At 40.9% G+C, this 18867-nt stretch overlaps 1 protein-coding gene across 1 annotated transcript in view; it reads left to right on the top strand.

The window, feature by feature from the left end:
* Positions 1-18867, top strand: part of LOC309551878 (acyl-coenzyme A amino acid N-acyltransferase 1-like) — a gene marked incomplete at both ends in the record, with an annotated part of 34310 nt that overhangs the window by 7073 nt on the left and 8370 nt on the right. Inside the window, one exon of the mRNA XM_082252593.1 lies at positions 3444-3646. Coding sequence (XP_082108719.1) covers positions 3444-3646 — 203 coding nt within the window. The remainder of the gene's footprint in view (positions 1-3443; positions 3647-18867) is intronic.

Here is an 18867-nt window from a genome sequence, read left to right as displayed (position 1 = left end):
CCCATAGCTCCATCAAATCCTGGAGGGCACGAGCTCTCACTACGTGTCAGACTGTGGGCATTGTGTATATTTTTAAATGTAAAGCCTTTTATATAGGTAAGACGAAACATTCCTTTTCAAACGAATAAGGGACCACGTCTCACTTATAAGGAATAAGAAAGTGGAAACTCTGATTAGCCGACATGTTGGCTTATACCATCAATTTGATTTAGGGTCCTTTGGCTTTTTTGCATTGGAACTTGTACCAGCCCAGGAGAGGGGAGGTGATATTGATAAAACATTACTGCAGATTGAAACAAGATGTATTTATTCCTTGAGTGCAACTAGATACCCTGGTCTCAATGAGGGTATAAGTTACAAACCTTTTCTTTAAAGCGGAGTTCCGGGCACAGGAGTCATTTTTTACTAAACATACCCCCGAGACAGTCAGGGCTAGCACATTCCACAATGGCTAGCCTCTGATCTGTCCCGGTTCGCACTTACCTTTTAGAAGAAATACTTACTTATAAAATTCCTTCAACAGCGTTTCCATCTCGCTTGTGGGCAGCTGAAGCCGGCGCGGTCCTCTTCTGTGCCTTCTTCCGCGTCTTCTTGTCCCAGAATGCGCCTGCTCCGGCCCCTCTCGTCACTTCCGGTGCGGCGCCGCATTCCTCCAAAGCTTCTGGGCATGCCCAGAAGCTGTTTAGCAGGGGAATGTGGCGTCGCCCGGAAATGACGAGCGGGGCCGGTGCCGTTGCATTGATTCCTGGGAGCTGTGACGTTCAGCTCCCAGGAATCATAGCGAGACCGGAAGTGACGGGGTGAGCCGCGGCTCCAAGGGAGGAAGTACTCTGAGGTGAGTATCTTCGATCTTCAATTGCAAGGTAAGTAAACAAAAAAAAATAAATAACTATCCAATTCCTTTTCAGGTGAGGCATACCTAGCGGAGGGGCACAAAAAAAAAAATATCGTTTTTGTGCCTGGAACTCCGCTTTAATGGATTTTTTTCCCCCTCCTTTTGAGGGATTGTGCCCCCTAGGGGGAGTAGATTGTCTCAGCAGTGTGCCCGATGTTCCTATATACTATGCATATGTACTTATATGATTTTGTTTTTTCTTGTCATTATTCAGCTTGTCTAGTTTGTCTTCATTATGTATGGTATAACTTTTGGTAGCTTGGAACTATTCTATACATGTTTTTACTAATTTATATTAGCCCATGATTAGGGTTGAGCGAACCCGGACTGTATTGTTCGTGTTCGTACCGGACTTTTGGGTATTGGGTACCTGGACACGGACCCGAACATTTCACTGTATGTTTGGGTACTGTCTGTTGTTCGGTAATGTTATTTGGTGTTTTGGCACGGTTTTAATTTGCGCGGTTTCAACAAGTGCAAGGCAGCCAATCAGCAAGCGTTTAACTAGTGTGCCCTTAGAAGCCATCACAGCCATGCCTACTAATGGCATGGCTGTGATTGGCCAGTGCAGCATGTGACCCAGAGTCTATATAAGCTGGAGTCACATAGCGCAGAGCGTCACTCTGCTCAAACTATACTAGGGAGAGGTTCCTGATGCTGCTGCTGCTGAGGGAGAGATAGGGAGAAGCTTCTATAATCAGACAGCGATCTACATTGATTTTATTGTGTGGGGGTGCAGTGCACGATGATCTTTTTGCCCGGAGGGAGAGATGGGAGATTATTGTAGGGTCAGGCTGGAGATTGCTTTGAGGGAAAGAATAGGAAGAATCTTCTTTAATCAGACAGCGATCTACATTGATTGTATTGTGTGGGGGTGCAGTGCACAATCTTTATGCCCTGACCTGAGCCCAGTGAGGAGGAGAAAGGAGAAAAAAAAACTTTTATCAGTCTGTTAGGTGGGTGGCGTGCGGTGCTGCACATTTAATGCAAGCTCAGTGCATATGTGTCTGCTTAATCTGCATTTAAAAAAGAAATAAAAACTTTTTTCCTTCATATTTAACTTTGACATACAGTGTTTAGACAGACACTGCTTTTCTAATCTGCTCTTCAAAAAGCACCAATGTAAGGGGAAAATAATTATTTTTCAGTATTTAGAGAAAAAAATTATTTTTCAGTTTTTCATTCAAATGGGTTTCTTTTTATTCAATAGCGGAATACAACAACAACACTATGTGGTGTGTATTGTGTGAATTGTGACCTTACTAACTGTGAACCGTATTTACATTACATTAGGGACCTGTATAGGCCCTCTTTTTTAGAATGTAGTACATGTTCCCCCCTTTTTTTCTGTTGTGTTTTTATCTTTGAATTCAAATAAAGAGTAATTTTATTGATCCCATGTGCCCGAAATCCTCATTTTCCCAATCCTTCCAATTGAATTTATTTCATTAATACAATTATTACCAGAAGCGCTTCCTATCTTCCAGCCTTCTCACTGATCTGACTCTGCACCCAGGAGTCCCCATCGGAGCTGCTGAGGTTATACACAGGCTTTTCATCCACTGGTTGTTTGGGTGCCCTGTCTCTTTGTCTGCCCTCCACAAAAGTACCTGTCAAGTAATAAAAAAAAAATGTTTTTTTTTAAATGTACGAACATATCGGCCAATATTGCCCAATACCGATATGCATTGGCAAAAATATGGGTAACGGCAATGAAAAACCGATATCGGTCGATCACTAGTCGGAACCATAAGTGATGCCATGACGTTGTTCTGGTCCTCCAAAGGCATAGAGATGAACAAAGGCCATCTTTCCTTAGCTCAGCTCTGTGCCATGCCGACACCAGCCCTGGATCGGTTTTTAGGGCTTCCCGATTAGCCACGTAATCCCAAAAAACACCAGAAAGCAGCAGGGGGGGGGGGGCCGAAACGACCCTTCCTGCCACTTCTAAAAGTGACCCAGCGGCGAATCTGTGGCTTTGGACCACTTTTAGGAGAAAGACACTGAGAAAAAGAATAATACTGGGGTTATGGCATCTAGGTGCAGCCATAAACCCGGCATTAAAAGTCAAAATCATGACGTATTTTCTCAGTTAGGCAGTCCTCAAGTGGTTAACCTTTTACCATAGCCATAACTCCCAGTAAGGTATACTGCTTACCCTATGAGTGAGCAATATGATTGGAAGCCTATGTAGCACTGCCCCCTTGAAGACTGCCAGATTTCACACTTGCACCGAGGCAACCTGCCCCTGCCAATCACCAGGACTGTACAAAAGTCTATGCATCCATTTGTCAGGTTTCCTCCCACTGTCCAACATGCCTCCCTATTGGACCAGTGTGAAACGCTCTCTAGACATATTGAATCACATACGAAGCACAATGAGCAGACCTTACTGACAGATCCTGCTCTCCAATAAAGCAGAGAGCAATATAGACTTGCCTGCTGCTCCTCTGATAGGCAGACAGAGCCAAAAATGATACTCCCTCACTAGCACCTACTTAGGAGGGTGCTACACCTATATAATTAAACTTTTCTTCTCATCATCCAGGTGAGGGTCCATTCCAAGGAGTCATTGATCTCTTCGGGGGTTCTGGTGGCCTTGTAGAATTTCGAAGCAGCCTCCTGGCTAGTCGTGGCTTTGCTGGTCTTGCTTTGGCTTATTTTGCTTATGAAGATTTGCCAAAAACCTTCGACTATCTGGATCTAAAATATTTTGAAGAAGCTGCTCAATTTCTAAGCAGTCATCCAAAAGTAAGTAAAAACATGGCAGACAGATAAAAATGTTTAGCCTCATAAATAAAGAGTTTAGGAAACCTGAAACTCATGATAACTCCATTGGCAACAAACAAGCAGTGGTTACAATAAACGAGCATCAAATAGGCTACAAGTACAATATATGGAGATCAAATATGCAACTAGAAAAAAAAGTTCGTCGAGACAAACTTTAAGTTGGCTTGAGAAAGCCTGACCAGAAAGTTTGAAAAGTTTAGATCGATCGATAGAAAAGGTTTGAAGATCAATCGATAGATAGAAAAGGTTTGAAGATCGATCGATAGATAGAAAAGGTTTGAAGATCAATCGATAGATAGAAAAGGTTTGAAGATCGATCGATAGATAGAAAACGTTTGAAGATCGATCGATAGATAGAAAAGGTTTGAAGATCGATCGTTCGATAGAAGAGGTTTGAAGATCGATCGATCGAAAAGGTTTGAAGATCGATCGATAGATCAAAAAGGTTTGAAGATCGATCGATAGATCAAAAAGGTTTGAAGATCGATCGTTTGAAAAGGTTTGAAGATCGATCGATCGAAAAGGTTTGAAGATCGATCGATCGATAAGGTTTGAAGATTGATCGATCAAAAAGGTTTGAAGATCGATCGATCAAAAAGGTTTGAAGATCGATCGATCAAAAAGGTTTGAAAATCGATCGATCGAAAAGGTTTGAAGATCGATCGAAAAGGTTTGAAGATCGATCGATCGATAAGGTTTGAAGATCGATCAATCGAAAAGGTTTGAAGATCGATCGATCGAAAAGGTTTGAAGATCGATCGATCAAAAAGGTTTGAAAATCGATCGATCGATCGAAAAGGTTTGAAGATCGATTGAAAAGGTTTGAAGATCGATCGATCGATAAGGTTTGAAGATTGATCGATCGATCAAAAAGGTATGAAGATCGATCGTTCGATAGAAGAGGTTTGAAGATCGATCGATCGAAAAGGTTTGAAGATCGATCGATCTATCGAAAAGGTTTGAAGATCGATCGATCGAAAAGGTTTGAAGATCGATCGATCAAAAAGGTTTGAAGATCAATCGATCAATCGAAAAGGTTTGAAGATCGATCGATCGATAGAAAAGGTTTGAAGATCGATCGATCGATAGAAAAGGTTTGAAGATCGATCGATCGAAAAGGTTTGAAGATCGATCGAAACGTTTTGAAGATCGATCGATCGAAAAGGTTTGAAGATCGATCGATCAAAAAGTTTTGAAGATCGATCGATCGAAAAGGTTTGGAGATCGATCGATCGATAGAAAAGTTTGAAGATCGATCGATCGATCAAAAAGATTTGAAGACCGATCGATCGAAATGGTTTGAAGATCGATCGATCGATATAAAAGGTTTGAAGATCGATTGATCGAAAAGGTTTGAAGATCGATCAAAAAGGTTTGAAGATCGATAGACCGATAGAAAAGGTTTGAAGATCGACCGATCGATAGAAAAGGTTTGAAGATCGATCGATAGATAGAAAAGGTTTGAAGATCGATCGATAGATAGAAAAGGTTTGAAGATCGATAGATAGAAAAGGTTTGAAGATCGATCGATCGAAAAGGTTTGAAGATTGATCGATCGAAAAGGTTTGAAGATCGATCGATCGAAAAGGTTTGAAGATCGATCGATCGATCGAAAAGGTTTGAAGATCGATCGATCGAAAATGTTTGAAGATCGATCGATCGATCGAAAAGGTTTGAAGACCAATCGATCAAAAAGGTTTGAAGATCAATCGATCGATAGAAAAGGTTTGAAGATCGATCGATCGAAAAGGTTTGAAGATCGATGGATCGATCGAAAAGGTTTGCGATCGAAAATGTTTGAAGATCGATCGATCGATCGAAAAGGTTTGAAGACCGATCGATCAAAAAGGTTTGAAGATCAATCGATCGATAGAAAAGGTTTGAAGATCGATCGATCGAAAAGGTTTGAAGATCGATGGATCGATCGAAAAGGTTTGCGATCGAAAAGGTTTGAAGATCGATCGATAGAAAAGGTTTGAAGATCGATCGATCAAAAAGGTTTGAAAATCGATCGATCGAAAAGTTTTGAATATCGATCGAAAAGGTTTGAAGATCGATCGATCGATCGATAAGGTTTGAAGATCGATAGAAAAGGTTTGAAGATCGATCGATAGATAGAAAAGGTTTGAAGATCGATCGATCGAAAAGGTTTGAAGATCGATCGATCGATCGAAAAGGTTTGAAGATCGATTGATCAAAAAGGTTTTAAGATCAATCGATCGATCGAAAAGGTTTGAAGATCGATCGATCAAAAAGGTTTTAAGATCGATCGATCGATCAAAAAGGTTTTAAGATCGATCGATCGATAGAAAAGGTTTGAAGATCGATCGATCGAAAAGGTTTGAAGATCGATCGATCGAAAAGTTTTGAAGATCGATCGATCGAAAAGGTTTGAAGATCGATCGATCGAAAAGGTTTGAAGATCGATCGATTGATCGAAAAGGTTTGAAGACCGATCGATCGAAAAGGTTTGAAGATCGATCGATCAATCAAAAAGGTTTGAAGATCGATCGATCGAAAAGGTTTGCGATCGAAAAGGTTTGAAGATCGATCAATCGAAAAGGTTTGAAGATAGATAGATAGATAGATAGATAGATAGATAGATAGATAGATAGATAGATAGATAGATAGATAGATAGATAGATAGATAGATAGATAGATTAGATGAGTTTGAATGAGTTTACATTGATTAGCATCAAAGCTTGATTGAGTCTAATGGGATTTGGAGCTTGGGTCATCTGAACATCCTGTCAATGAAAGTCTATGGGCATTTTTTGGGTTTTTAATTTGAATTTTTAGGAAAACCGTAACTCAAACCAGTCCGAAAAGATATAGCACACCGAGTCAGAACAGTATGAAGGTCTGTGCCGAGTTTGGAGTATGTAGCTTGAACGGTCTAGGAGGAGATAGTGTCCAAAAATTTACCGGCCAGAAAAATAAAAGAGAAGAAGAAGAAGAAGAAGAATAAGTTTAAATACAATATCAGTAAGTTGGCTGTTCCAAGCCAACTTAATTATATCAGTACATAGGCAATATAACAGGAGCCTAGTCTTACTTTTATTCCAGACTTCCAGCTGCATGCAGGAGTTCCTTTCTCACTCTAGCCATGAATGTACTGTCAGTAGGAAGAGAATACACAAACAAACATGAAAGGACTGGCGCAACCAGACTGAAAAGTAACCTCAATGGGCTCCTAATGATCAAAGAAAAACTAAACGGACCTGAAAGATGTTACAAAAGAGTCCATGGAGTCCATACATGAAACCGGTCTGTGCTCTCCTGAAGGCAGCTTAATCTCAAGTGTAGAAGAAAAGCTTGCAGGATGCTGGAAAAAAAAGAAAAGCGCCACTCTGAGTGCAGTAAACTCGGTACTTTATTAGCCATATACCATCATGGGTACTCACAAGATAAAAATTGTAAAAACATGATGAATTCTTCAGATGGTCGTTAGGTCCAAGGCCTCAGCGAGGGGGGGCTGTTGTGCTCCAGACAAATCCGTGGCTGACTGCAAGAGTCAGCGATATGCGGACCTAGGGGACACCAGCAGCGCCTTCGGCGGCGGACTTCCGGGTTGGGCGTGGAACGTGGGGCGTGATGACGTAGGCGACGCGTTGTCGGAGCATGCGCTCCTTCCTCAGGCCTCTGAAACCGCCATCTTAGAAAGGGGCATTATATAGGGAAGGGGCAGTCTGCTGCCGCAGGGTCCTAAGTAGAGTCTATTACAACCAATACCTAGCTAAAGACACCTGAACGGCACAAAGACCTAATAACTAATCATGGATGATGTTAAGTATATGTACATCGATGTGGTCATATCTTACAATACAATTTCAATTACATACAAGTTTGATGGGGACCTACTATTGAAAAGGTACTGTTAAAAAGGAAAATGTCAGAAAAAATATATATCTATCTGGAACCGATCCTAATGATAGCAAAGAATAAAAATAAAAACAATACAAATAAAAACAATACTGCACGTTACCCTGGGAAAAATAAGAATAAAAAAGAATAATGTGAAATAAAATTAAATAATGAAGATATATAAATTAAAAAATAAAAAATAAAAATTGAAAATAATAATAAATATAGATAAAAATGAAAATAAAAATATATAAATATACATATATATATATATGATGGATATACATATATATATAAGATTAGATGGAATTGATGGGAGTGGATCGAACAAGTGGCAAATTTGAATAAAGGAAGAAAAGGGGAGTAGTGTACATATACCGTACACTCTCGCAACCTTATCTAAAAATGAAGAAGGGGAGCTGTGTGCGTATCCACTTCTGTGCACATGGTCTCGCAACCTTCATTCGCAACCTGGTTTAAAAGTACACAATAAAACCACACTAACGCATGTTTAAATAAAAATAAAAGTATTGATAAAAATATTGATAAAAAACTATCGAGTTAACCTAAAAACATATAAGTGTGATAGTTTAATGGACCTAAATTTAAATTTAAAAAATAATTAAAATCATAAATGGGTGGTGTCCAATTCAGGGCCCAATTAAACATACAGTGCCATATTGATTCGGATGAAACATCCCTCTCTCTCTCTCCCCACGGGGAGTGACCCTATCGAGACAAATGGCTGATCTAAACCCCATGGGACAAAGGCCCTACACCAAGGAATTAGTCTCTACTTCCTCATTAAGGCCCCCAGGTACTAAAGTATCTAATGTATATATCCAAAAAGCTTCTCTTTGGCACAGCTGTTTGAAACGTTGGGCTGCTGAAGGCATAGCGGGTATTGATTCCAGAATCCAGACACGTAACCCTAGAGAAGAGTGATTGTGGTGAGTCAGGAAGTGGCGGGGGACACTGTGCTTGTCATCACCTCCTTCGACAAACCTACGGTGTTCCCCAAACCTCTTCCTGAGTGTACGAATAGTCCTCCCTACGTAGAACAAGCCACAGGGGCATGTTAGGCAGTACACCACGAACTCTGTGGAGCAGTTAAAGAATTTTTTAATAGGATAAATTTGCCCTTTGATGTTATACTCTTTTTGCCCGTGCGTGACATGTTTACATGTCAGACAAAGTTTTTTCCGACACTGAAACATACCCACTAGCGGGATAAGGTTTAAATGGGATGTAAGGGGGATGCTTTTAAGTTTGCTCGGGGCCACCAAACTCCTAATATTTCTAGCTTTCCTATAAGTGATTAAAGGCCTGGGGGGTAAATTACCCCTCAAATGTGGGTCTTCCAGAAGGATAGACCAATGTTTAGTGATCAATTTCTCCATCTTCCTGAACTTGTTGTGGAACTGTGTCACGAACCGTGGGCCTTGGGACTGTGTGTCAAATTTGTTTGTTTTCTTTGTCAGGGGGCCTTTCAGATACAGGTTCTGTGCAGTATCTACTAAAGTTTCGGGGAAGGATTTTTCAATGAATTTGGTTCTCAAATGTTTACTCTGTTCCAAATAATCTTCATTGTTCGTACAATTTCTCCTTAACCTACAGTACTGACTTTTTGGAATATTTTGAATCCACCTAGGGTGGTGACAGCTGTTGAAATGAAGGAACGAATTGCCCGCTGTCGGCTTTGTATAATTTTTGGCTTCAATTTTTCCTTCTCTGTGATACAACAACAGATCAAGGAAGGCCAATTCCGATGAACTAAAGACCGAGGTAAAGGACAAATTGTACGGATTAGAATTGCAGTGTTGAACAAAATCCAAAAACGTTGCCTGTGGGCCATCCCAAATGACTACTATGTCGTCAATGTACCTCCCATAGAATATCAAATGGGGTGTAAAGGGGTTGTTCCTGAAGACATAGTGGGATTCCCACATGCCCATAGTCAAATTGGCGTAACTAGGGGCAAAATTAGCCCCCATCGCCGTGCCATTGGTCTGCAGGTAAAAAGACCCTTCAAATTCAAAATAATTGTGTTTGAGACAAAAACACGTGGCATCCAAAATAAACTGGGCCTGTTCCGGATTGATATTGGAACTATTGTGGAGAAAGAGGGAAACTGCTTGGAGGCCAACCGAATGAGGGATACTAGTATACAAGGAGTTGACATCCAAAGATGCCCACATATAGGTGGGTTCCCAATGGTAAGGGGCCAAAAGTTCTAGAAGATGCACTCCATCCCGTATGTATGAGGGCAAATCTTGTGCCAAAGGCTGGAGAAATTGGTCCACATACAGGGAGAAGGAATTGGTGACACTTTCCATTGACGCCACAATAGGCCTTCCAGGTGGATTCGTGGGATCTTTGTGGACCTTGGGAATATGATAAAAATAGGGCAATGCGTAAAAGTCTCTAAGAAAAAACGCATATTCTGTTTTGTTAATTATTCCCTCCTCTCTAGCCTTATCTAGTAATAATTTGGCCTCCAATATGTAACCTGGCAAAGGGTCACAGATAAGTTTACAATAGGTGGTCCTATCTGATAGTAACCGCTGGGCTTCCCTAAGATAATCCTCTTTATCTTGGATGACAATGCCTCCCCCTTTGTCGGCTGTTCTGATGACCAAATTATGGCCCTTGGACAAATCTGTGAGGGCTTTCCTTTCACTGGGAGTCAAATTAAAATTATTAAACCCAGAAGACTTTGGATGTTTGTGATTATTAGCATGGCACATATTTTTTATCTCAGTGAATACCACCTGGTAGAAAGTCTGCACATAAGGCCCCTTAGGACTGTACTGGATTAAATATGGATTTTGGACGTAGGTCCGTATGTTGGACAGGTGGGGATGTAGATGGGTGCTGGGTAAACAATGCCAGATCCTCATCATCATCACTGATGTAGAGTTCTTCCAGCAGCTGTTGACCAATAGCATCCAATTGGGGACATGATGGAATCTCCTCCAATGGAGGGTCTGACCGGACACCGGCATGTTCTTTTGTAGCCTGTATGCTAAAGTGACGTTTAAGGGTCAATAGACGTACGAAACTATTGAGATCCTTAAACAGTGTAAACGGGTTGGGGGAGGAAGATGGAGCAAAATTAAGGCCTCTACAGAGTAAGGATGTTTCTGCTTCTGACAATACATGTGAGGAGAGATTGAATATTTTTATCGTCTCACTAGTCGTAGCCTTTTTCTGACGAGAATGTCGTCCCCCCCGCTTGCCTCTACGTCTAGCTTTCGCTTGGCGTGGGCAAGCAGAGGGGTATGGCCTAAAAAATCCTGATCTAATGGGTTAGGGTCGGGACAACTGGTGGGCTGATCACTAATGGTATGTGAGTGGAGACTAACATGATCCAGATCACTAAAGGCATCTGAACAGGGCACAGGAATGGGGGCAGACACTGGTGTGGTAGCATCTCCCAAAAAAACCTGATCTATCTCCTTTTCCCTTAAAGGGGAAGGGAGAAGTGGGCAAGAATTATCTCTAATAGATGGAGAACCCGATACCGGGTTGTTGGGAGGAATAGTCTCTACCATCTTGTTGCTATTCTGGGAGGAACTGGCGATAGGGGCTCTTGGTCTCGATCTACGTGTCCGCTGTGATTTTGGCCTAATGGAATTAGAAATAGAGGAAAAATGATCCTGAGCAGCATTCCCAAGTGTTGGGGTATGCGGGTTGGGATGGGTATGTGATTTATTGTATTTGGACTTGGGCCCCTGAGGTGGTAATAAGGAAGAGGCATGACTATTGGTTGGTTGAAAGGAAGGGACCCTCCTTGAACTAGAGGTCACTGGGATATCCAGTTCCATAAGGGATGGTATATGCGGGGGAGGGGGGGGGTCCTTCCTTTTCTTCCAATTAAATACCCGGTCCAGATTGTAATCCTCCAGGTCCCGACGTATTTTGCCTAGTTTAGTTTTTAATTCCTCATCCTCTTTTTTCTTTGTGTGCACCTTTAGGGTGCGCAACCAAGAATTGGGCAGATGCGATGATGTGGCAACTAGGGTGGATATTAATTCTTTAAGTAAACTAATGTCCTCATCATATTGGGTGTCCCTCTGTTGGATTATGAGTTGCATCCACTTGCGGGTGCAAAATTCGGACACTTGACTCCATTCTTTATTTAAGGCTGCAGAAAGGAAAGGACATGTTTTTAGAACTCTAAGTCCTCTGGGGGATATCATGTGAGCAATATATTGGTCAAGAAAAAACTTATCCCACCATTGGTGGTTGGCTGATGTGATAAGATGCTCAATTTTCCTGAACTGGGCACTACAATCCTTTAAAAGATGGGATGGAATCTTAAAATTAGGTAAAAACAAATCTGGAGGGAAAAAATCAAACAATTCGTCCAGAACCTCAAATTTGGCAGACTCCACTAAATCCAAAAATTCCATTATAAAGACACAAAAAAAAAAAAAAAAAAAATTAAAAATTAATGTCTATATATATATATATGCATATACACACACATACACATATATATATATATAAGTATGTATATACACACATACGTACACCTATATATGTAAAATCAGAAGGATCGGTCACTAGATAGAAAGCACTGTGCTATCCACTAGTGCGGCAATATCACACAAATCTAAATATGGGGGGTCAGTGAAAACATGCAACAGAAAATATATATAAACATATGAATTAAATGACCACAATAAATGTCCACAATAGGTCGGCTGTGTTGTAGGTCACCTTCAATCCTATGCAGCACAGTGAAACTTCTTACAATATACAGAAACAAACATGAAAGGACTGGCGCAACCAGACTGAAAAGTAACCTCAATGGGCTCCTAATGATCAAAGAAAAACTAAACGGACCTGAAAGATGTTACAAAAGAGTCCATGGAGTCCATACATGAAACCGGTCTGTGCTCTCCTGAAGGCAGCTTAATCTCAAGTGTAGAAGAAAAGCTTGCAGGATGCTGGAAAAAAAAGAAAAGCGCCACTCTGAGTGCAGTAAACTCGGTACTTTATTAGCCATATACCATCATGGGTACTCACAAGATAAAAATTGTAAAAACATGATGAATTCTTCAGATGGTCGTTAGGTCCAAGGCCTCAGCGAGGGGGGGCTGTTGTGCTCCAGACAAATCCGTGGCTGACTGCAAGAGTCAGCGATATGCGGACCTAGGGGACACCAGCAGCGCCTTCGGCGGCGGACTTCCGGGTTGGGCGTGGAACGTGGGGCGTGATGACGTAGGCGACGCGTTGTCGGAGCATGCGCTCCTTCCTCAGGCCTCTGAAACCGCCATCTTAGAAAGGGGCATTGTATAGGGAAGGGGCAGTCTGCTGCCGCAGGGTCCTAAGTAGAGTCTATTACAACCAATACCTAGCTAAAGACACCTGAACGGCACAAAGACCTAATAACTAATCATGGATGATGTTAAGTATATGTACATCGATGTGGTCATATCTTACAATACAATTTCAATTACATACAAGTTTGATGGGGACCTACTATTGAAAAGGTACTGTTAAAAAGGAAAATGTCAGAAAAAATATATATCTATCTGGAACCGATCCTAATGATAGCAAAGAATAAAAATAAAAACAATACAAATAAAAACAATACTGCACGTTACCCTGGGAAAAATAAGAATAAAAAAGAATAATGTGAAATAAAATTAAATAATGAAGATATATAAATTAAAAAATAAAAAATAAAAATTGAAAATAATAATAAATATAGATAAAAATGAAAATAAAAATATATAAATATACATATATATATATATGATGGATATACATATATATATAAGATTAGATGGAATTGATGGGAGTGGATCGAACAAGTGGCAAATTTGAATAAAGGAAGAAAAGGGGAGTAGTGTACATATACCGTACCGTTTCATGTATGGACTCCATGGACTCTTTTGTAACATCTTTCAGGTCCGTTTAGTTTTTCTTTGATCATTAGGAGCCCATTGAGGTTACTTTTCAGTCTGGTTGCGCCAGTCCTTTCATGTTTGTTTCTGTATATTGTAAGAAGTTTCACTGTGCTGCATAGGATTGAAGGTGACCTACAACACAGCCGACCTATTGTGGACATTTATTGTGGTCATTTAATTCATATGTTTATATATATTTTCTGTTGCATGTTTTCACTGACCCCCCATATTTAGATTTGTGTGATATTGCCGCACTAGTGGATAGCACAGTGCTTTCTATCTAGTGACCGATCCTTCTGATTTTACATATATAGGTGTACGTATGTGTGTATATACATACTTATATATATATATATGTGTATGTGTGTGTATATGCATATATATATATATATAGACATTAATTTTTTTTTTTTTTTTTTTTTTTTTTTTTTTTTTGTGTCTTTATAATGGAATTTTTGGATTTAGTGGAGTCTGCCAAATTTGAGGTTCTGGACGAATTGTTTGATTTTTTCCCTCCAGATTTGTTTTTACCTAATTTTAAGATTCCATCCCATCTTTTAAAGGATTGTAGTGCCCAGTTCAGGAAAATTGAGCATCTTATCACATCAGCCAACCACCAATGGTGGGATAAGTTTTTTCTTGACCAATATATTGCTCACATGATATCCCCCAGAGGACTTAGAGTTCTAAAAACATGTCCTTTCCTTTCTGCAGCCTTAAATAAAGAATGGAGTCAAGTGTCCGAATTTTGCACCCGCAAGTGGATGCAACTCATAATCCAACAGAGGGACACCCAATATGATGAGGACATTAGTTTACTTAAAGAATTAATATCCACCCTAGTTGCCACATCATCGCATCTGCCCAATTCTTGGTTGCGCACCCTAAAGGTGCACACAAAGAAAAAAGAGGATGAGGAATTAAAAACTAAACTAGGCAAAATACGTCGGGACCTGGAGGATTACAATCTGGACCGGGTATTTAATTGGAAGAAAAGGAAGGACCCCCCCCCTCCCCCGCATATACCATCCCTTATGGAACTGGATATCCCAGTGACCTCTAGTTCAAGGAGGGTCCCTTCCTTTCAACCAACCAATAGTCATGCCTCTTCCTTATTACCACCTCAGGGGCCCAAGTCCAAATACAATAAATCACATACCCATCCCAACCCGCATACCCCAACACTTGGGAATGCTGCTCAGGATCATTTTTCCTCTATTTCTAATTCCATTAGGCCAAAATCACAGCGGACACGTAGATCGAGACCAAGAGCCCCTATCGCCAGTTCCTCCCAGAATAGCAACAAGATGGTAGAGACTATTCCTCCCAACAACCCGGTATCGGGTTCTCCATCTATTAGAGATAATTCTTGCCCACTTCTCCCTTCCCCTTTAAGGGAAAAGGAGATAGATCAGGTTTTTTTGGGAGATGCTACCACACCAGTGTCTGCCCCCATTCCTGTGCCCTGTTCAGATGCCTTTAGTGATCTGGATCATGTTAGTCTCCACTCACATACCATTAGTGATCAGCCCACCAGTTGTCCCGACCCTAACCCATTAGATCAGGATTTTTTAGGCCATACCCCTCTGCTTGCCCACGCCAAGCGAAAGCTAGACGTAGAGGCAAGCGGGGGGGACGACATTCTCGTCAGAAAAAGGCTACGACTAGTGAGACGATAAAAATATTCAATCTCTCCTCACATGTATTGTCAGAAGCAGAAACATCCTTACTCTGTAGAGGCCTTAATTTTGCTCCATCTTCCTCCCCCAACCCGTTTACACTGTTTAAGGATCTCAATAGTTTCGTACGTCTATTGACCCTTAAACGTCACTTTAGCATACAGGCTACAAAAGAACATGCCGGTGTCCGGTCAGACCCTCCATTGGAGGAGATTCCATCATGTCCCCAATTGGATGCTATTGGTCAACAGCTGCTGGAAGAACTCTACATCAGTGATGATGATGAGGATCTGGCATTGTTTACCCAGCACCCGTCTACATCCCCGCCTGTCCAACATACGGACCTACGTCCAAAATCCATATTTAATCCAGTACAGTCCAAGGGGCCTTATGTGCAGACTTTCTACCAGGTGGTATTCACTGAGATAAAAAATATGTGCCATGCTAATAATCACAAACATCCAAAGTCTTCTGGGTTTAATAATTTTAATTTGACTCCCAGTGAAAGGAAAGCCCTCACAGATTTGTCCAAGGGCCATAATTTGGTCATCAGAACAGCCGACAAAGGGGGAGGCATTGTCATCCAAGATAAAGAGGATTATCTTAGGGAAGCCCAGCGGTTACTATCAGATAGGACCACCTATTGTAAACTTATCTGTGACCCTTTGCCAGGTTACATATTGGAGGCCAAATTATTACTAGATAAGGCTAGAGAGGAGGGAATAATTAACAAAACAGAATATGCGTTTTTTCTTAGAGACTTTTACGCATTGCCCTATTTTTATCATATTCCCAAGGTCCACAAAGATCCCACGAATCCACCTGGAAGGCCTATTGTGGCGTCAATGGAAAGTGTCACCAATTCCTTCTCCCTGTATGTGGACCAATTTCTCCAGCCTTTGGCACAAGATTTGCCCTCATACATACGGGATGGAGTGCATCTTCTAGAACTTTTGGCCCCTTACCATTGGGAACCCACCTATATGTGGGCATCTTTGGATGTCAACTCCTTGTATACTAGTATCCCTCATTCGGTTGGCCTCCAAGCAGTTTCCCTCTTTCTCCACAATAGTTCCAATATCAATCCGGAACAGGCCCAGTTTATTTTGGATGCCACGTGTTTTTGTCTCAAACACAATTATTTTGAATTTGAAGGGTCTTTTTACCTGCAGACCAATGGCACGGCGATGGGGGCTAATTTTGCCCCTAGTTACGCCAATTTGACTATGGGCATGTGGGAATCCCACTATGTCTTCAGGAACAACCCCTTTACACCCCATTTGATATTCTATGGGAGGTACATTGACGACATAGTAGTCATTTGGGATGGCCCACAGGCAACGTTTTTGGATTTTGTTCAACACTGCAATTCTAATCCGTACAATTTGTCCTTTACCTCGGTCTTTAGTTCATCGGAATTGGCCTTCCTTGATCTGTTGTTGTATCACAGAGAAGGAAAAATTGAAGCCAAAAATTATACAAAGCCGACAGCGGGCAATTCGTTCCTTCATTTCAACAGCTGTCACCACCCTAGGTGGATTCAAAATATTCCAAAAAGTCAGTACTGTAGGTTAAGGAGAAATTGTACGAACAATGAAGATTATTTGGAACAGAGTAAACATTTGAGAACCAAATTCATTGAAAAATCCTTCCCCGAAACTTTAGTAGATACTGCACAGAACCTGTATCTGAAAGGCCCCCTGACAAAGAAAACAAACAAATTTGACACACAGTCCCAAGGCCCACGGTTCGTGACACAGTTCCACAACAAGTTCAGGAAGATGGAGAAATTGATCACTAAACATTGGTCTATCCTTCTGGAAGACCCACATTTGAGGGGTAATTTACCCCCCAGGCCTTTAATCACTTATAGGAAAGCTAGAAATATTAGGAGTTTGGTGGCCCCGAGCAAACTTAAAAGCATCCCCCTTACATCCCATTTAAACCTTATCCCGCTAGTGGGTATGTTTCAGTGTCGGAAAAAACTTTGTCTGACATGTAAACATGTCACGCACGGGCAAAAAGAGTATAACATCAAAGGGCAAATTTATCCTATTAAAAAATTCTTTAACTGCTCCACAGAGTTCGTGGTGTACTGCCTAACATGCCCCTGTGGCTTGTTCTACGTAGGGAGGACTATTCGTACACTCAGGAAGAGGTTTGGGGAACACCGTAGGTTTGTCGAAGGAGGTGATGACAAGCACAGTGTCCCCCGCCACTTCCTGACTCACCACAATCACTCTTCTCTAGGGTTACGTGTCTGGATTCTGGAATCAATACCCGCTATGCCTTCAGCAGCCCAACGTTTCAAACAGCTGTGCCAAAGAGAAGCTTTTTGGATATATACATTAGATACTTTAGTACCTGGGGGCCTTAATGAGGAAGTAGAGACTAATTCCTTGGTGTAGGGCCTTTGTCCCATGGGGTTTAGATCAGCCATTTGTCTCGATAGGGTCACTCCCCGTGGGGAGAGAGAGAGAGGGATGTTTCATCCGAATCAATATGGCACTGTATGTTTAATTGGGCCCTGAATTGGACACCACCCATTTATGATTTTAATTATTTTTTAAATTTAAATTTAGGTCCATTAAACTATCACACTTATATGTTTTTAGGTTAACTCGATAGTTTTTTATCAATATTTTTATCAATACTTTTATTTTTATTTAAACATGCGTTAGTGTGGTTTTATTGTGTACTTTTAAACCAGGTTGCGAATGAAGGTTGCGAGACCATGTGCACAGAAGTGGATACGCACACAGCTCCCCTTCTTCATTTTTAGATAAGGTTGCGAGAGTGTACGGTATATGTACACTACTCCCCTTTTCTTCCTTTATTCAAATTTGCCACTTGTTCGATCCACTCCCATCAATTCCATCTAATCTTATATATATATGTATATCCATCATATATATATATATGTATATTTATATATTTTTATTTTCATTTTTATCTATATTTATTATTATTTTCAATTTTTATTTTTTATTTTTTAATTTATATATCTTCATTATTTAATTTTATTTCACATTATTCTTTTTTATTCTTATTTTTCCCAGGGTAACGTGCAGTATTGTTTTTATTTGTATTGTTTTTATTTTTATTCTTTGCTATCATTAGGATCGGTTCCAGATAGATATATATTTTTTCTGACATTTTCCTTTTTAACAGTACCTTTTCAATAGTAGGTCCCCATCAAACTTGTATGTAATTGAAATTGTATTGTAAGATATGACCACATCGATGTACATATACTTAACATCATCCATGATTAGTTATTAGGTCTTTGTGCCGTTCAGGTGTCTTTAGCTAGGTATTGGTTGTAATAGACTCTACTTAGGACCCTGCGGCAGCAGACTGCCCCTTCCCTATATAATGCCCCTTTCTAAGATGGCGGTTTCAGAGGCCTGAGGAAGGAGCGCATGCTCCGACAACGCGTCGCCTACGTCATCACGCCCCACGTTCCACGCCCAACCCGGAAGTCCGCCGCCGAAGGCGCTGCTGGTGTCCCCTAGGTCCGCATATCGCTGACTCTTGCAGTCAGCCACGGATTTGTCTGGAGCACAACAGCCCCCCCTCGCTGAGGCCTTGGACCTAACGACCATCTGAAGAATTCATCATGTTTTTACAATTTTTATCTTGTGAGTACCCATGATGGTATATGGCTAATAAAGTACCGAGTTTACTGCACTCAGAGTGGCGCTTTTCTTTTTTTTCC

Source organism: Pelophylax lessonae, assembly GCF_965119305.1.
Source record: "Pelophylax lessonae genome assembly, chromosome: 1".
NCBI lineage: Eukaryota > Metazoa > Chordata > Amphibia > Anura > Ranidae > Pelophylax > Pelophylax lessonae.
This window is presented reverse-complemented; position numbering and strand designations above follow the sequence as displayed.